Genomic DNA, 19,536 nt, shown 5'->3' with positions numbered 1-19,536 from the left:
CACCAACTCCAGTCATCAGCCTGCCCCTCCCGGGGAAGGTCCTGTGCCCTGGGTCCATGCACTATTGTCGCTGATAATTACGGCTCCAGAACAGCCACTTCACCCCGCTGGACTCTAGTTTACTCACTCTCCAAGCAGGGCATCGTCCCCTTGTGGGGTTAATGGGAAAATTAAACTTGACACCGTGCATGAAATGCTGTCCAAATCTTCACCGTTCCGACTACAGTGAGTGTTCTGGAAGTAATAATTGTAAGAATTCTAATGACAGTAGCTATCCCTGACTTGTCCGTAGCATTTACAGTTTACAAAGAGCTTCACACACCCGTCTTCCCTGGGAAGGAGGTGATCCTACCTTTCTGCAAGTTGAGAAACTGAGGTTCTGCCAGGTTAGCCAGCCTCTCATCTGCCTCCTGCCCTCATTCTAGTTCCACCAGGCCCCGAGGTGGGGCCCTCCCTGTTTGCCTTGAAGTCTTCACCTTCCTACTCTAAGAACAGCCACACTCTTAGGCCTGCAGCCACCTGGGCTCCTCCATGCAGCCCACTGGGCGAGAGTAGAGAGCAGGTTCTCTCTACTCTCGCCCAGAATAGAGAGATAAGCAGGTTCCACTCTTACACCCCTCCCAGCCCAGGTTGGAAAATCAAGACAAGCCATTAGAAGAGACCACATGGTCTGTGCTTTCAACCATTGCTCAGATCTGGCAACCTCTGTTTAAATGAAACAATATGATGACCCCAATTTATAGGAGCAGCTGGTGGAACTAAGGCAGCAATGGGTGTCCCTGAGCTCCACCTGTTGGACCAGCCACCTCCTCTCATTACTGTTTCCCAGGGCCCCCCACAGGCACCTCTCAGGAACCCCAGAGCTACAGGAGCACAGCGAGAAGACCACTGCTCAAAGCCTCCCTGCAGACATGGGGAAACTGAGGACCTGGGAGAGGAAGGTCACGTTGACAGTCAGTGCCCATCTAGGCTAGGAGGCTGGTGCGGGCCTGTCCCTGCCCACTTGCCTTGAAAGGCTAGATCAGCCTCAGGAGCAGCTGATTGGCCCCACTGATTTGGGCAAGACAAGGACAAGCTCACCCGTTACCCCTCGCACAGCCCCTCCCGCAGGCGGCACACGCCCCTTCCCAGGGTTATTCTGGGCAGAGTGATCCAGCTGCCCCCTGGAGCTGCCAGTCAAGCGTGGAGGGGGCAGGGACACAGCAGCAGGAGTGCTGCTGGGCCTGGGCACTGCCTGTCACTTTAGTGGCTTAGCAAGGTGAGGGGCTGAGGGTCCCTCTACAGAAGACCCCTAGCCTGCTGGGTGGTTTGGGATTTAGACACACCCTGGGGACAGCCTAGTTCTACTGTAACTCCCTGTTCCTCCTTCCAAAGACTCAGTTTCCCCATCACTACGATGAAGTCCAAGGCCCACGGGGCCTGGCATTCAAGGACCTTGGTCCAGACCATAGGGGAAGAGAGGGAATGTCCGAGACTGGGCTGCCCTGGGCCGAGATGCCAGCAGCCTCCCACCCTGTAAGGCTCAAGTCGTCTGTAGCCACAGTTAAGGCTGCGCAAGACTGAAGGGTCCCAGGGGGAAGGACTCCAATGTAAGCTATGCCAGGCCAGCAGCCCCGGCAGACTCCACAGTCCACTGGGACCCCCGGGACCCAACCCAAGCTCCTCATGAGGCCCTCAGGAAGCTCCCAGGAATCTCACCAGCCTCCTCACCCACTCCCACCGAATGAGCCATCCTTAACGCTTGTTCATACCAGGGAAACCAGGAAGGCTTCCAAGCCTTAAGCTGCCATGGACACATTTTAACCTTGACATGAGTTCAAGAAAATAAATAATAATAATAATCAATAAATAATAACAAACCCTCCCAGGATCCTTGCATGCCCACCCTCACTATGGCGCTACGCCTTCCACCCACAGGAAGCCAGAGCAGGCCAGGCAGCAGAGGGAGCTGCGGGGGGTATTCATTTTGAGGCCACTTCACCCCTAAGACCCAGTAGCTATGATCCTCAAACCCAAGGAGCTCTGAGCACTACCTACATGGAGGCCAAGATGGACAGGGACCTTCACCTGACACCCATCCTGGCCGCCCAGAGAGCCAGGGGCCCCAGGTGTGACTGGGCTAATTTCTGGAGGCTAGGAGAGGGGGCATGGCCAGCATTCCAGAGAACCCACATCTCCCTTACTCCCCTTTCCATCCTCACAGCCTCCCCGCTCCTCACCAGCTTCACCTTCCTCCTCAGCCCCCCAGCCTCCCACCCTCCTCCCCTGTCCTCACCTCTCCCCTAATTCCTCCACCCCGGCCCCCCGCCCCAGGCTCAGCTCTGCTCCTAAATATCCTCTCATCTCCTCTTCCAAGCTCTATTTTTAAAATCAGATTTCCTTTACTGTACAGGCGAGCTGACAGAGAGAGGTATTTGCTGAGGGATTTGTCCCCCCCATGGCCCCCCCACACCCAACCCTTCATAGACACACGTTGGCAGCCCTGACCCAATGGGCCACTGGCTCAGAGGCAAGCAAGGAGCTGACCCGACCGAGGCTCTGGGCACTGAAGTTGGTGAGGCTGGGGCGTCTGTCTCTGAGTGTTGGGGGGGAAGAGGGTCCCACTCGAAGACCTCAAAGGCAATTCTGACCCCAAACCAGGTGCATTATATGCTGGGCTTCTGTTTTTTTTTTTTTTTTTTTTTTTTTTTTTTTTTTAAATAAGGTGGGAATTTTCAAATCAATAGATATTTCTTAAAAAATTGTCATGAGATTTGAGAACAACACATATTGAGCCACATTTGAAGGACTGAGAATATGATTTCTGCAAAGCCCAGAGAAGAGGTAGGGCCCAGGCTTTGGCAGGCCGGCTGGTAGGCAGTTGAAGCCAGATGGGAATCCCAGAGTGCCCATCTAAAGCCAGAATTTGGAGGCCCGACAGGTCCCGACAATGCCCAAAGCCCTCCCAGAGAGGCAGATGCTCAGCAGGTGTGGAGGGAATCCCCTCACCCTGCTTCCAAGGCCCCTCACTCACCTCCAGGGGAGTATTCGTCTCCAGGACATGAGTCACTTCTCCTTCCTAGTGATGACCTGCAGGGTGGGTCTGCCTCCATTTCCGTCCATCGGGTATCAAGCACCATGCCTGGCCCAGAAAAAGAATCAGGACATGCTGCTGTATGAATTAATTATGGGCAGAAGGACTTGGTTAAAAAAAAAACAAAGAAACGAAACATTTGGGGACAATAAAATCAAAATGCGTTTGGAGGTTGGAGAATGGGAAACTCAGTCTTGTCAGAGAGACGCATGAGGAACAGGAAATGGAAGCTGGAAAGGGTAGATGGTGAAAAGGTCTGGTTTCATGCGAAAAGAACTTCAGCTTTATAGTTTAAGTAAAGAAGAGCAATCTAAAGATTTTCAGCGTAAGAAATACTTGGTCCAATTTTCATTTCATGCTCAGGCATTTAGATTTTATGTTGAGGACATGAAATTTGACAGGTTGGAAGCTACGAGTGCCATGATTAAAAGTGGGTGCCTTGCTAAGATGGTGAGGCTTTTTGTCGTGATGAAAACACGTTAAGATTTTAAGCAAGAGTTTCATAATTTGAGTTTCCTGGGAAGAAATCTGGACTTTGTTTTGAGGGATGACAGGATCAAAGTTTTATATCATGCTAAGGAGTCTGGATTTTTGCCAAAGGGTTTTAAGAAATGTGATGATGAGATTCTTGCTTGTGGGAGATAAGTATGCAGAAAAACATGATAAAATATATTTTACGCGTAACTGCTTTGGGACTCACGTTACAAGCAACAAGGAAACGCTGGAAATTGTAAAAGAAAAGTAACGGCCACCAATTTAACAATCATGTGCAAACATTTTGACTTTCAGTCTTGGGGGAGTGCCAGTTTCAACCTGCAGAGCTTGCCTAGGAGGTGTGATTAATGTTGACACCAAAATTGAAAGATTTTAATCAGAGAAGTTAAATGATCAATATTGCGAATATGAAAAGAAATTTGGAATTTATTTTGAGGCTCCAACATGATTAGATTTTTGCACACGCCTAGGAATTTGACTTAGCCAATAAATCTTTCTAACAGAGTGGCCTGGTGAGTTTTTTGTGTTTGATAAATAGTATGCAGTGAATTCCAAAATAAAATTCACATTTTATGCTAAGAATTTTGACTTTTCTTCCATTTACAATTAAGAGACACTGTAAGATTTTAAAAAGGAGTTATAAGATCAAATTTTATATATTGTCCTAGGAAGTGTGAATTATTTTAAGGGATGACATGATCGAATTTTTGTATCATGTTAATAATTTTGGATTTAATCCAATAAAGGGCTTAAAGCAGTAACAGGATGAGATTTGGGGGGTTTTAATAGACCATCCTGAGAGAAATTACATGGTAAAATGTTGCATTTTGCGTTAAGTAGTTGGGACTTTATGTTACAGGCAATGAAGAAACTTCGAGAAGTTTTAAGTTGAGAAGTTACATGCTCAAACAAGTGCATTTTGGCACAGCTAAAAGACAGGATCTCTATGATAAAGATGATAGGATCAGATTTTGCTCCTATGCTAAGGAGATGTGATTTTACATGAGAGTTGAAAGCATTCAAGTGTTGTATTTGGAAGGGGTGGGGGATGAGCTCATTGAGCTCATTGTTGAAATCTTGTGCAGAGGCGTTTGGATGTCAGCCAGTAAAGAGTTTTAAGGAGTAAATTGATGAGAGTTTTGTCTCCAGAGGAATTGGATTGTAAACATATTTTAAGTTAAGGTGTCTGGATTTGATGAACCAGATAATGAATAAGCATGGGAACACTCCTAAGCAGAGGCGTCCCCGAGGCACGAGGGCACCCAGGCTGGACTCCATGCTGAGGAGACAGGTCATTTATAGACAGAGCATGTTTTTATAAAAAGAAGTTATATGATTAAATTTACATAGCATGCTAAGAAGTTTGGACACTATTTTAAGGGATGACAGGATTACATTTTTATGCCATGTTAAGGAATTTAGACTTCAGCCATTAAGAGAATTTTTTTTTTTTTTTTTTTTTTTTTGAGAGGGAGTCTCCCTCTGTTGCCCAGGCCGGAGTGCAGTGGCACAATCTTGGCTGACTGCAACCTCCCAGGTTCAAGTGATTCTCCCACCTCAGCCTCCAAGTAGCTAGGATTACAGGCATGAGCCACACTACTCCCAGCTAATTTTTGTATTTTTAGTAGAGATGGGATTTTATCATGTTGGCCAGGCTGGCCTTGAACCCCTGACCTCGACTGATCCACCTGCCTTGGCCTCCCAAAGTGCTGGGATTACAGCTGTGACCCACCGCACGTGGCCCATTAAGAGATTTTTAAGGCAGTAACATGGCAGAAATTTTGTCTTGGGTAGTCAGAGAAATTTTATAGTAAAATGTATTGTTCTATGCTAAAAATAATTAGACCTTATCTCATAGGTAATTAAGAGATAGAATAAAGCTTTAAGCAGAAGTTATAAGAGCAAATTCGTGTATCTTGCAAGGGAGTGTGACCTTTTTATTTTGAGGAATGACATGATCAGAATTTTATATCATGCAAAGAGGTTTGGAATTAAGCCAATAAAGGGTTTTAGGAGTGACCTGATGAGATTTGGGGGTTCGTATTAATCAGTTGGCAAGCAAATTACATAGTGAAAATTTTTATTTTATGCTAAGTGGTTGAAACTTTACAGGCAATAAAAATGAATTTTTGTATGTGTTAAATAGAGAAATTATGAGATGACCTTTATTCATCTTGCTAACAGTTTAAACTTTGATGTTAAGAAGTATTAAGATTTTTCTAACATGCCAAGGATATTAGATTTTGAGCTGAAGGCAGGAACATTGAAGGATTTAATCATTCACATGGTCGAATTTGTAAATATGTTAAGGAGTGAAGACTTTATATTAAGAGAGTGCATAATCTAGTTTTTAAATCATCTTGCTAAGAAATTTAAATTTTCACCAATAAAGAGTTTTAAGTGAGAGACATGCTGAGATTTTCATTCCTGATAGATGAGTCTGCAGATGAATTACTTAGTTACATTTTGTATTTCAATTAGAATTTTATATTAGAGGTTTGGAATTTTACAGTAATAATGCATACCTCAGAGGACTTTTTTGGAGAGGAAATGAGTTACGTTATGCAATGTGCTGTGTATATGTTGCTGCAGTGATGATGATGATGATGATCCTTATAATTCTTATACCATGCTAATTTGTATACTGTGCTTTAAAAAAATGTCATCGCTACCTTGAGGAATGACAAAGTAAGAATCTTATATTAAGGCCCTTCCATTTTAGCCAGAGAATAGTTTTGGTGAGTTTACATGTCAGATATGTTTATGCTCGAAGGTTCGGATTTAATGTTGCAGACAGTAAATAAACAGTGGAAGGCTTTAATCAGAGAGTCTGCATGATCAAATTTAAGTGTCATGCTAACAAGGGTGTACTTAATTTTGAGAAACAGCAGATCTGAATTTTGTATCCTGTTGGAAAGCTTGGATTTTAGCCAATGAGTTTCATGTAAGGGGGAACGCATGTTTTTTTACAGATGGGTCCAGTGGCTTAGAAGAAAACTGAGAAGTAACAAAAGGTGTTAAATGTATAAAGAGCAGTAACTTTACAGCTAATCTATCAGATAATCAAAGCTCAATTTGCTCTGCCCCAGCAGAGAAGAAATATGCAAATAACCCCCAACCAAGACATTCTCTTTCAATTCTGTCTCAGCCCACTGAAATCACCCAACACTAGATTTCCAAAAATCCACTCTGGGACCATCAGATTCCAAAGATGTCACAGGCTCCCCCCAACCGCCACATTCAATGTCCCAACTCTGCCAGATACATGTCTCTGTTGGGAGGGCCCAACCAGCAACAGAGAGAAAAAGATATTTGCTAGAATGAGGAGACCAGCCCTACTGGAGTGAAGAAGGGGACCTGGAAGGATAAGACTGGGGAGGCGTACAGACATGCTTGCATTGGTGAAATTCAGGCCAGATGTGTGAAGTTCCAGAAGCCTCACAAAGAGGTCAGTCCTGGGAGAGTGGAGATTGTGGGAAGAGAAGGAGATTATTTGAAGATCTCCTCAACAGCTCAGAGCTCAGGAGAACATAGCATTGGAAGGAGACCAAATCAAGAAGGAAAAATTGGCCGCAAGTCTGAGTTGGAATCAAGTAACAAATATGCAATTATCTAGCATGTAATAGGTATGTTATGAACTTTATGGAAAAAAAAAAAAGAACCCAGACCTGTACACACCCCCTAAAATTTCTATTTTGAACATGGGGAAGGAAATAAGAGCTATTTTGGGCTGCTGACCCAACTGATGGGACAGTGACCAAGTGCCCACTTTCTCCTCTTCCACTGTGCTGGTGAAACAGTAGGCATCTTTGCTAGAGATTCCCACCCCACAACCAAGGCAGCTGGGCTTGCTCCAGAGCCATGAGCCTGCCAGGGGTGGCTTTGGATGGTGCTGAGATGTGACCTCTGTAATTCTCAGGTGACCAAAGCAGGAAAAGAGGATTGACCAGGTGCATGTGCCAGGGTGAAATGCAGCAGCCTGTGCACACTGCCAGGTGCCCGCCTGCCACGGTGGCTGCTCCCAGCCGGTCACTCCACAGAGTTTATGGGCTCACATCTATGGAGGAAATGGACAGGCCAGGCAGACTGAATAAGCCTGGGAAGCAGGTCAGGGGCTGACAGATCTTCCCTCCCTGGGGGCACCCCAAGTGACCAGCCAAGGAGGCTGGCTTGGATAGAAGGCTTTCCCCCATTTCTCTCTGCTCTGATTAGTTGGGCATCTGATTTGTCCTTGAGACCTTTACACTGCCACCTCATGAGATCCTAAACTACTGCCTTTATCCCCCACTCCCCCTCCACCACCAGGTTCTGATCTCCACGGTCCCAGCTACTGACTGGACGCCGTCACAACCTTACCAATCTTCAGAATACACTCCTTTCCATCCGACGAAATGATAGAACCCTCTGAAGACTCATTTGAGACGATGATGGAGCATAAGAATCCATCATCAAAACAAATGGAGTCCTCCGAGGGCTCATCCAACACCACCGAGGCGACATCGGGCAGTGGAGTACAGGGAGAGGCAGGGCCAGCCAGCGGCCCAGCCCAGGAAAAGAAGGAGCCACCCAGTGGCCCACTCGAGGAAATGGAAGAGCTGCCCACTGATCTACTCCAAGACATGGAGGAGCCATCCAGTGGCCCACATAAGGAAATAGAGGATCCACCCAATGACCTACTCCAAGACATGGAGGAGTCATGCAACGGTTCACACCAGGCAAGGGGGGATCCACTCAGTGGAGCATCTGATAGGATGAAAGAAGCGTCAGTCAACCCATCGGGAGCCCAAGAAGAGCAAGAGGCTCACACTGACCTGAAGGAATCGGGAAGGGAGGAGACTCCTCAAGAAGAGCAAAACCAGACTGAGCACTCAACCGCAGAACTTATGGCCATGGTGAGGTCCATCATCTCGCTGTACTTCCGAATGCAAGACCTCAAAGAGCAACAGAGAGTAGCAGAAGAGATCTTGATCAAAGGGATCAATGCAGGCCAACTGCCCGCCCCAAAGCACTTCTCTGGCGATCGCAGAGAATTCCACGAGTTTATCGTACTCTGCCAACTGACCTTACAGAGCTACCCAAGAATGTTCTGTAACGACCGTCTGCGAGTTGGCTATGTCATCAACCACCTCTCCGGCTTGGCATTAGAATGGGCCAAAGCTCTACTGCAGGAAAACAGCCCCCTGATGGGAGACTTCCCAGCCTTCCTGGAGGCCATGTCAGAGGTGTTTGAGTACCGCCAGACACTGCGTGTGGCAGAAGAGGCCATGTTCACAATCAGGCAGGGCAGCCGCTCTGCCACCGAGTACATCGATGAGTTCCAGAGCCTGGTACCCATCTTGGGCTGGCCAGATGAAGTCCTGCAGGCCCACCTGTGCCAGGGGCTCAACGAGGAGATCAGGCACTATCTATTCCGGGTCCCTCAGCCGGATTCCCTAGACAGTCTGATTGTGCTCATCCTGCAAATAGAAGAGAAGCTGGCAGAGAGAAGAGCCATGCTCAGGCTGCCCCCCGAGGCCCGCCCCCGGAACCTGACCTGGATCGACTCACCTGCTCCAGAGAGGTGGATGGTCAGCAGCTGGCTGCCCAGCGAAGTCCATCCGGGCATCAACCGCGCCCACCTCTTCCTGCTGCTCATGGTGAGAGTGAACCCCTACCACAGCGTCGCGGTCCAGGCCCTGGTGGATTCGGGAGCTGACGGCAACTTCATGGATGAGAAGTTCGCCCAGGAGCACTATGTGGAGCTTTATGAGAAGCCGTACCCACAGCCGGTCCAATCCGTGGACGGCTCACTGATTGGCAACGAGCCTATCTGGCTCTACACGGAGCCCCTGGTGTGCATCCACCAGAACCACCAGGAGTCCATCGAGTTTGACATCGTACCTTCACCGAACTTCTCCGTGGTCCTAGGCATCCGCTGGCTCCGAGTCCATGCCCCTGAAGTCGACTGGATCAAAGGCCGCTGCACCTTCCACTCTCCCTACTGCCTGAAGAACTGCTTTCGCCCGCCCCCACCATGCATTGCCCTAGAGAGGCACGGCATGAGCCTGCTACCCGGACTGCCACACCCATACTCAGACCTGGCCGACGTGTTTAACCCGAAGGAAGCAGATGAGGAGACTTCCGACCAGCCAAGCTCAGACGGATCCGATGATCTTTCTGAATCAGAGCCCTCTGAGCTTCAGCAGGCTGGAGACAGTGATCACAGCGAGACCTTTTACGAGTGTCCCTCCACCGCGCCTTGGGAACCTGTGGGTGCCAGGATGCAAGAAAGAGCCAGGCTACAAGAGGAATACTGGGACCTGCAGGACATGCTGACCGACAGACAGGACTACATACAGATGATTCCGGAACTGTTTGACCAGTTACACGGAGCCGCGTGGTTCACAAAACTGGAGCTGCGTGGGACCATTGTGGAAGAAAGCGTGAACGTGCACCGCACCGAAGATGTGTGGAAAGCAGCGTTTGGTTTGGAGCTTCAAGAGATGAAGAGCTACCAGCCGTTTGCGCTCTCCCCAGACCCTATCATACCTCAGAACGTGATTCACTTCATCCTAAAGGACATGCTAGGGTTCCTCGTGCTTTCTTATGGCCAGGAAGTCCTGATCTACTCAATGAGTCAGGAGGAGCACCTCCACCACGTCCGCCAAGTCCTGGTCCGCTTCCGCCATCACAACGTCTACTGCTCCCTGGACAAGAGCCAGTTCCACCGCCAAACTGCGGAATTCCTGGGCTTCGTTGTCACCCCCAAAGGGGTGAAACTGAACAAGAACGTCATGACCATCATAACAGGGTACCCTACCCCTGGCTCCAGGCTATCTCTGAGAAACTTCATCGAATTCGTCTTCCCCTACCGCCACTTCGTGGAGCGCTTCAGCATCATCGCAGAGCCCCTGGTGCGGCAGCTGCTGAGCTCCGACCAGTTCTACTGGGGAGTCGAGGAGCAGGAGGCCTTCGAGTGCCTCAAGAGGGCTTTCCGCAAGGCACCCCTCCTCCACCACCCCAAGCCCCAGAACCCATTCTACTTGGAAACCGGGGTCACCAGCACGGCCCTGCACGCCTCCCTGATCCAAATTGACGACCAAACCGGCAAGAGGGCCTACTGTGCTTTCTACTCCCGCAACATCTCCCCTATCGAGGTTGAGTACTCTCAAGTGGAGATGAAGATTCTTCCAATACGGGCTGCCTTCATGGTGTGGTGCCGCTACCTGGAGAACACCGAGGAGCCCATCATGATCCTTCTCAACACAGAGGATCTAGCCTCTCTGAATAATGACAGGCTCACCGTACTTCTCCCTGGGCATTGGGTCTTCTTCTTCTCCCACTTCAACTTTGAAGTCATGGAGCTGCCAGAACAAGATGGTGGCCGAGCGCTGCCACCTGTGAGAAACCTCCGGTGGAGGAGAGCCTTCCAGAGGAACACCGCAGCCAGGCAAACCCTGCTGCTCGCCTCAAGGGGATTCCCCAGGGATCCAGCCACAGAATCCGGGGAAGAAGAGAATGAAGACCAGGATGAGTCCAATGAACAGACCCTACAGCAAGAGCTGCTGGCCACAATACCCATCGACCAGATCCTCAACAGCTTCCTCGCCCACTTCAGCATGGCCCAGATCAGGGCCGTCATTCTGCATTTCTTCCGAGGCCTCCTGTACTGGAAGAACACCCTAGCCCTGGCAGCCATCCTCGTGCTACTGCGGGTGAGACAGTGCCTCTCGGTGCTGCCGGCACCCACCATGCAGGTGGCTCGGCCCCAGCCCCAGCGCTCCCTACGACTCATCCTGGATTCGTCCCTCATTGCAGGCAGTAGCATCACGACAGCCATCACCCAGCTGCTCACCCAGATGCCCGCTCTCGCAGGCGCAAACACCATCCCAGCCCGGGAGCTGGCCGAGTTATTCCTGGGTCCTGGCCGCTGGCAGCGAAACGCTCTGCACTCCCAGACCCACCGAGGCCTGCAGTTCACCCCTGGGTTCTGGATGACGCTGTGTGAGTTCTTCGGTGTCAGAGTCACCCCCTGGGAGGGCCGCCTCCCTGCCCTGCGTGAGAACCGCTACCTGGAGCTGCACGTCGTTGGTGATGAGGATGTCGTCTTGCGAGAAGCCCTGCAAGACGACCTGCAACGTTACCGTCAGTGTGGCCTGCATGACGGCCTGCAAGACACCTCGCAGGACAAGCAGGACAACGACGTGCAGGAGGCCTCGCCCAGCCACACAGGAGCCTCCCCCCCACCCCGCCCACGCCACCTCATGGATCCCCAGGTCCTGGAATTCCTCAGTAGCCGCCTGCTCCACATCCGCGGTGCAGACGGCCAGCTGCACCTGCTCAGCCGGGAGCAGGCGGTCAGGGCCCTGAGCCAGTTCCTGACCCTGATCTACAGGCAGGCCCTGCCCGTCCCCGCCTGGGAGAGCCAGCCCAGGGAGGAGGCAAGGCTGGAAGAGCTGCCTGACGAGGATGAAGATGCTGACCTCGACTGAAGATGCCTCCCCGTCTCCAGCAAAGAGTCCCCTCTATTTCTCGCCCCAATGCCTCCTGATGTCCCCTGGCCTCCCTGTGCCTCAGCCTGCTTCGCTTCCCTTCCTGCCACTCCTGACCCAAGAGGAACCCACTTGTGAAGGACGACAGCTTCTTCAACTCATCAACCAGCAATGCCACCTGTGCTAACGGACTATCCAGTCCTCAGAGACCCAGCGCCAGCCCTGGGCTGGGAGTTCTCAGTTCTCCAGGTCCCAAGCCCGTGCCCGGGAGTGACATCCGTGAGGGAGAAAGCAGTGGCGAACAGGAAGTGACCCCATGACGCACGGCCAGATGAAGAAGCAGGCACAGCAGGCACAGCCAAGCAAGCAGGTGCCGGGGACCCCCACCCGGCCTGGCGACGGCCACCCTGTGCCGTCCTGGGACACTGACCTCGGGTGCTCCACTGACTTCTTCTACCTCCACCGCCAGTGCTCCTGCTCCCCTGAGCTCCCGCCCCCTCCCCCCAACCCCCATTCCCCCAACCTCCCGACGTCTGATGATGCGGTGCCTCCCTCACCCCCATCCCACCCTGCAAGCAAGCCCACCCCCACCACATCTGCTTCAGCTTTCTTGACCCGGCCTTCCTCTGGCCCTGAGCTCTGGACTTACCTGGACAAAGCCGTTCTTTGGGGCATCCCGACGTACCAGTGCCACTTACCAGACTTGCATGGCGAAGAGGGCCCCTTCATGCCTTGGGGCACTTCTCCCTCCCAACACTGAACACTGAGCAGTGCAGGGGTACAGGGCCCCCCATAAAGGGAGGGGGTCCCAGAAGGCACACAGGCACCCAGGGGACCATGCCGAGTCACAGAGAGGCTCTAGCCACACTGCCGCTTTGAACTGGGAGAAGACCCTTCCCCATCCCCGAGCTTTCTCACCCCCCAATCCTTTTGCACTCTTCAATTAAAGCAAAATAAAAGACTGTCTGACTTTGGGGTTTGTTCTAAAAGTGGAGGTGGTGGGTGGAAAGGCAGGGGAGGGGACATGCATGGGAGGAGGGAGGAAGTAGGCGGGGTGGGGGAGGGAGCAAGTGGACTGGGCAGGAAGGGTGGGGGCAAGAAACGCTCTGCCCTGAAACAGCCCCTGGGGGCCTGGCACATGGGGTGCAGGCCTCCCCCAACCTTCCTGAAGGTGCCCCCACCAGGACTCTGGGCACTTCTTTCTGCCATGGGAAGGTACCCACCACCACTGAGGCCGCCAAGGATGTGCACCCCCCACAGGCTCATGTCAAAGAGAGGAGAGGACAGAAAAGTTGCCTCAGGGCAGTGGGAGGCGGGGGAGTGGAGGCTGCCTCTCCTAAGGGTTGGAGAAAAGGGAGCCCTGAAACCCAAATCCCACCTCTGGCCTTGGCCTCCTCGCCATGTGAGAAACGAGGTGCAGTCTGAGCCCCACGCTGCAGGGTCCACAAGCCCTAACTCCCACTCCGAGAGGAAAAGGCCTGGGTCCCATTTCAGAGGGTCATGCTGTTCCCAGGAAGTGGCAAAATGGCTGTTGTGAGGGTTATTGTGTTGGCACTGACCTGGGTAGGGGGGCTGCCAGGGGTCCCACAGGGAGTCGGGGAGGTAAGGCAGGTGGCACTCACTCACTCTGAGCTCCCCCTCCACAGTCCAGCACACGCTGACCCCTCTTCCTGGCCATGGGTCACACCTATCCAGGAGTGGCCTCCAACCTCCCAGAGCGCCCCCATCCCACAGCACCCTTCCACAGGTAAGAGTTCTGTGAGGACACAGAGGAGAAGGAGCCGTGGGCCTCTCTCAGCATGACCTTGAACTTCAGCTAGGAGGGCAACAACACTGGAGCTCCGTGCACATGGCTCCCCCATGCCAGGACACACCAGGTCCGTGCACACGGGTCCCCCGTGCCAGGACACACCAGGTCCGTGCACACGGGTCCGCCATGCCAGCACACACCAGGTCCGTGCACACGGGTCCGCCATGCCAGGACACACCAGCTCTGCCCTCTCTTCCCTGATGAGTAACCTGCCCCTGAAGACACACCATGAGACCACCCAACAGATCTCAGGCTCAAAGCTCAGGGGCCCCGCAGGGACCTGACTAGCCTGAGTTGGAGCAGCCTCACCCCCTAGGGAAGCCATTTCCACCTGGCCCCAGAGTTCTCAGCTCCCACATGGAAGATACCCTACTCTGTCCTCCAGAGGAGGCACGGGAGCACAACGGCCGCCAGACAGCGTGGCTCTGCCTCCTGCTCCTACTCCTTGTCGACCACGACCACTGGGCACACCGCGGGGAGCCCGTGCCCAAGGACACACCCCACAGGAGCCCAAGGCTGGCGCTGCAGGCTCGGCCTTGTTCTTTCCCTGCACTGCACTGCCCAGCCCCACACAGGGCTCACGATGCCCTCACAGGTCCCCAGCGCCTGGCCTTCACCCACCATCCACCTGTCTGAAGAATCTACCCCTGATAGCAGCACCGGGAGATCATGGTCAGGATCCCCAGGTTCAAAGGCAGGGGCTACACCTCTGGGATTCTCTCTCCCTCCACTGGCTGGCTGCAGGAAGGCCTCTCCCAGCCTCAGTTTCCTCATCTGTCACTCCAACCCACCAAGGCTGATGTGAGGATTCAGAGTTAGGAATAAAGTGCTGGGTGCAGCTGGCACTCAGAGCTCCCAGCCCCATCCACAGACTTCTTATGTCACTTTCCCAAGGTAAACTTGGGGAAATCAAGGCCCAGAATGGGCTGCAGAGGAGCTGAGGACAGAGCCAGGATGGAGGCCCCTTGCTGGTGGCTCTTTGTCCTCTCGCCTGGGCCACTTCACCCACTCTGCCTTCAGTCACAAGGCCCAGCAATGACCCCCACAGCAGCCAACAGCACAGCAGCTCCAGGAGCTCAAGGGCACCGTGTCTGTCTGTCTGTCTGTCTGTTCACCTAGCACTCTGCCTCTGATGGCAACCCAAGACAGACTGCCATGCATTAAGGCCAGGGGCTCGGCTGCAAGAGGTGCAGATCCCCTTTAGTGACCTGGCCCCAGAAGGCCCCAACCTTGACTTGCTGGGTGACCTCAGGTAGTGGCTATCCATCTTCCAGCCTGTTTTCCCACCATCAAACAGGGGATGTAGTGAGAGGGAGGGCCGTTTCCAGAACAACCAGACCCAGTCTCCAAGGGCCGCTGATTCCTAAAACCCCCTCTGTTCCCAGATGACATTCTTCTTGGAGCTCCCAAGTCCCTTGAAGTGAACTACCTTGGGATAGAGCCTGGGGTCGTAATGGAGGGTCCCTAGATCAGGTCACCTGGAGGCCACCCCAGGGGGTCCCAGAGGCTGGACTTCAATGGCAAACCTCTGTCCCTGCTTGGTAGGGGCTCCCCGGGTAAATGTGGGGTGCATTGGCAGTCCCCATGTCCCTGCAGCCAGGACGGTTGAGGACCATCATCCTTTCCTGTTGGGCCATCAAAGGTGGAGGGGCAAGGCCGGGCGCAGTGGCTCACACTTGTAATCCCAGCACTTTGGGAGGCCGAGGTGGGTTGATCACCTGAGATCGGGAGTTCAAGACCAGCCTGACCAACATGGAGAAACCCCGTCTCTACTAAATAACAAAAAATTAGCTGGGTGTGGTGGCACATGCCTGTAATCCCAGCTACTCGGGAGGATGAGGCAGAAGAATCGTTTGAACCCGGGAAGTGGAGGTTGCGGTGAGCCGAGATCACACCACTGCACTCCAGCCTGTGCAACAAGAGTGAAACTCCGTCTCAAAAAAAAAAAAAAAATGGTGGAGGGACAAACAGGACTACCTTGCAGGGTAAGGCCAAACAGAGAATTTACCAGCCATAATCACCTGTGCCCTACAGCGGGGGAATCCAGTCACACACTAAGGTGGGCGTACTTATCTGCAGTTCACACACACACACACATATTGACTAGGGGGCTCCCAGTGCTAGAGTGGCCACGGCCCCCGACACCAGCAGACAGCGATGACCTCGCCTCTTTGGCTCTCTCGCCCAATCCAGCCAGAGTGGGCTTGGCTTACAGAGAAGAGCGGCAGCCCCCAGGCCCAGGGGAGAACTACTGATAAAGTGATACGATGGACTCGGGAGACTCGGGGGGAAAGGGTGGGAAGCAGGTGAGAGATAAAAGACTACAAATTGAGTTCAGTGTGTACTGCTCAGCTGATGGGTGCACTAAAATCTCACAAATCACCACTAAAGAACTTACTCATGTAACCAAACACCACCTATGGCCCAAAACCTATGGAAATAAAAAGTTTAAAAGAAAAATAATACAAACCTTTTTTCCTCCTGGGGAAAGAAAAAGGAAAGTTAATGTTAAAGGTCCTGTTAGGTTATGACATCGTGGCCACCACAAAAAAAAAAGGTGAGAACGCCTCTGAACAGCAGGCTGTGCACCCAGCCCGGTGCGGACACAGGCACACAGGCCCACGGGACCTGGCGGGCCACAACCAAACGCACCCATTTTCCACCTTCTCTGCCCACCCCCAGGTCACTGATGTCAGGGGATGGAGGGAGCCCTGAGCTCTACCCCTGCTGAGCCTTGTCCATCAACCTCCCTTCCCGGCCCAGCCCACACCCATGAGATCCCCAACGTGCCAGCCTCCAGCTCTGGTGCACACAGGGCCAGTTTCTGGAACAGCACACCACCCAGGCAGCTGAGGGCTACTCACCGCTTGGGTCCGGACTTGCTCATCCCTCCTGCGGGCAATCCCAGGTCCAGTTAGGGCCTCGGACTCAGGCCCCTGTGCTAGGAGCTTGGCCAGCTCCAAACAATCTGCCCAGGGCAGAGACGTGAGGTCCCCTCCTGCCCACCTGGTGACCCTGGTTGCTCCCAAAGTGAAAAAGAGAAAGACAACAGACAGAAGCCATCACCCCCACTCCCAAGCTCCACCCACCCACCCAGAGCCCTGCTGCGGGGCCGACAAGACCCTAGTTACGCCCTAAGCCCGTCGGCACTGACCTCAGACCCAAGCAGTAAGCCTCGCCCAGACCCCGGCCATCTGCCTGATCGACAAAGACAAGCACACCCATCCTGACACCACAGAAGCTGAGGGGCAGACCAGGAAGGGAGGGGGTGCATGGGGGAGGAGGGGTGAGGAAGGGGAGACGGGAGGTGAGTGGGAAGGGCAGGGGTGAGGGTGCTCCCTCCTGCAGGAAGGGAGGGGGTGCACGGGGTAGGAGGGGTGAGGAAGGGGAGATGGGAGGTGAGTGGGGAGGACAGGGGTCAGGGTGCTCCCTCCTGCAGGAAGAAGCGGTGCATGGGGGAGGAGGGGTGAGGAAGGGGAGATGGGAGGTGAGTGGGGAGGGCAGGGAAGAGGGTGCTCCCTCCTGCAGGAAGAAGGGGTGCATGGGGGAGGAGGGGTGAGGAAGGGGAGATGGGAGGTGAGTGGGGAGGGCAGGGAAGAGGGTGCTCCCTCCTGCACCCTCCTGTCCTCTCTAATGGCCTCAGCTGCTGCAAGACATCCCTCCTCGCACTCGCTGCCCTGCTGCCCAGATGCTCATGCCTGGGCTGGCTGTCGTGGCTTGTTAATGGGGTTAATGATGCCAGTATCACAGGGCTTGGTGCGGGTCACCTCTGCCATGCACAGGACCTGAGTTAGTCGGAGAGGCAGAAGACAGAGGTCCAAGAACCAGGGGCCACCGCCATGCCCCCTGCTCATGTTGCCATTGGGCACCCTCAGGTACCCAGCCTGGGCAGGGTGGGCACAGCAGAAGAAGAGGGTCCAGCTGACAGCTTCTGGGGACCCAGAGTTGGGAATCCTTGGGGAAAGGGGAAATGTCTCCAGAACAGGTTTAAGGAGAGAGTAAGAAGCCGCCTGTGAGGGGCCTCAGCCTCCTGGTCATGAAAGAGTCCTGGGTAGAGGCAGAGACCCCTCGAGGAGACCCTCCTCTTGGGGCACAGAAAGGGCCAGCCCTGCTTTGTCAAAGCCCCACCTCCTCCACCCTGGGCACAAAGGGGCACCATCTCTCCAACGTCTGTCCGTCCATCCTGTGAGCCGGGTCCCTTTGGAGGGCTCCATGTGGGAGCACAGCCCCAGCTCCTCAGTGGGAGAAGCCCCAGGGCTACCCAACTCCCACTCTGGCCTATCTGCCCTTGGCTGTAGAGTCAGCCCAGGGGGGTGTCCCACCAGGGGCAGAGTTCCCTGCCAAGGAGGGGCCTCAGAGATGGCCCAGCCCCAGGCCCTCCCCTCCAGGAACTCAGAGAGCTGCGGAAGAGAGAGAGAAGAGCCCAAGGAGCATGCCGGGAAGAGGCTGGTAGGAGAGCAGCGGACTTGAGGACGCGTCCCCGTGCAGCCAAGGGTGCAGAGGAGGGTCCGGGGGCTGCGCGTGGTTGAAGGGGATGAAGAAAGGCATCATATAGGAGCTGGATAACTGTGCATCAACTCCTGTATGAAGCCGTTCCCACCCCCCAACTACTGACTACGGGCCGCAACCCTCCTCCCGGAAGCGCAGTGCAAGCGCTTGGATGGCAGAGGGGACGCCTGCTGCTAGTGGTTAGAGCAGTGACAGCAAGGGACAGCCAGCCCAGGCAGTGCCACCCACTGCTGGGCACCTGCAGCACTGGGGTACCTGCCCCCCCTGCCCAGCCTTGCCCTACCTCCTCGTATGGCCAGGACCTGGGCCTCCCTTAGCCCCACAGAGCCCCCAGATGACTGTGGAGCCAGGCCAGGGGATGGAGGGTGGAGAAGTGAAAGGGGAGGCAGGTCTGATTCTGGCCCAGGCCTGAATCAGGGGCTAGACCCCACCCATCCACTGCTTTGACTCCCTGGAACTTCTCCAGCCTTGCCTTCTACATCTGTGAAATGGGTTGCAACAGGCACCTCTGGGGACCCAGTGAGGACTCATGAAGTCCAGAGGCACTTAAATAATTTCCCAGAGACAGAAAGTAGATTTTTGGTTGCTGAGGGCTGGGGGGTGTGCATGTAGGATGAGGGTGACAGCTGAAGGCTCCGGAGTTCTTTTGGGGGTGATGAAAATGATCTTAAATTGATTATGGCGATAGTTGCAGATATCTGAATAACTAAGACACACTTTGCTATGAGTTTTAATGGGTGGATTGTGTGTATGCAGATTACATCTCAATAAAGTTGTATCCCCAAAACACCTTCCTTTATTCCTTGACATCTTTCTCAACCACCATACTGCCTGCCCTGTCCTACACTCCCCAGCCACCCACACCACCAACACACATTCGCAGGGACACACAGCCAGGCGCATGGCAGGTGGTCAAAACCTATCTGTGAATAAATGACCTGACAATATAAAATTCTCTGAAAGAGCCCATGGAGGGAAACCTTTAGGGAATGGGGTTAAGGATTAAGAGGTAGGGGTCAGGGGAGGGTATGGAGGTGGGAAAGAGGCTCAGAGTGACACATGAGTAGAGGAGGGGCTCAGATTGACAGACACATGGAGGGAGGAGGGTCTCCCTGTAACACATGGGGGGAGATGGGGGGAGGAGGGAGTTGGTGTGACACATGGGTGGAGAGGGGATT

At 53.3% G+C, this 19,536-nt stretch overlaps 1 protein-coding gene and 7 non-coding genes across 8 annotated transcripts; 1 reads left to right on the top strand and 7 right to left on the bottom strand.

Annotated features, from left to right (window-relative positions):
• Window positions 1-5,009: 5,009 nt before the first annotated feature.
• RTL1 (retrotransposon Gag like 1) lies at window positions 5,010-12,039 on the top strand. The gene has a single exon (XM_001110319.5). The coding sequence runs from the start codon at window positions 7,960-7,962 to the stop codon at window positions 12,037-12,039; it is 4,080 nt and encodes a 1,359-aa protein (XP_001110319.3). The 5' UTR covers window positions 5,010-7,959.
• Window positions 7,960-8,051, bottom strand: MIR136 (microRNA mir-136). The gene has a single exon (NR_032408.1). It is a non-coding gene; the product is annotated as a microRNA mir-136 (primary transcript).
• MIR432 (microRNA mir-432) lies at window positions 8,172-8,265 on the bottom strand. Its single transcript, NR_032522.1, has one exon. It is a non-coding gene; the product is annotated as a microRNA mir-432 (primary transcript).
• Window positions 9,676-9,772, bottom strand: MIR127 (microRNA mir-127). The gene has a single exon (NR_031982.1). It is a non-coding gene; the product is annotated as a microRNA mir-127 (primary transcript).
• MIR433 (microRNA mir-433) lies at window positions 10,773-10,865 on the bottom strand. The gene has a single exon (NR_032523.1). It is a non-coding gene; the product is annotated as a microRNA mir-433 (primary transcript).
• MIR431 (microRNA mir-431) lies at window positions 11,631-11,744 on the bottom strand. Its single transcript, NR_032521.1, has one exon. It is a non-coding gene; the product is annotated as a microRNA mir-431 (primary transcript).
• Window positions 12,040-17,854: 5,815 nt separating the features above from the next.
• On the bottom strand, window positions 17,855-17,926 carry MIR665 (microRNA mir-665). The gene has a single exon (NR_032726.1). It is a non-coding gene; the product is annotated as a microRNA mir-665 (primary transcript).
• A 448-nt stretch (window positions 17,927-18,374) lies between these two features.
• MIR337 (microRNA mir-337) lies at window positions 18,375-18,467 on the bottom strand. The gene has a single exon (NR_032479.1). It is a non-coding gene; the product is annotated as a microRNA mir-337 (primary transcript).
• Between the last annotated feature and the right edge of the window lie 1,069 nt (window positions 18,468-19,536).

Source organism: Macaca mulatta, chromosome 7 (genome assembly GCF_049350105.2).
Source record: "Macaca mulatta isolate MMU2019108-1 chromosome 7, T2T-MMU8v2.0, whole genome shotgun sequence".
Classification (NCBI taxonomy): Eukaryota; Metazoa; Chordata; class Mammalia; order Primates; family Cercopithecidae; genus Macaca; species Macaca mulatta.
This window is presented reverse-complemented; position numbering and strand designations above follow the sequence as displayed.

Excerpts from the sequence above, each read along its gene's own strand:
- RTL1 (XM_001110319.5), top strand. The coding sequence starts at position 7,960 with ATGATAGAACCCTCTGAAGACTCATTTGAGACGATGATGGAGCATAAG.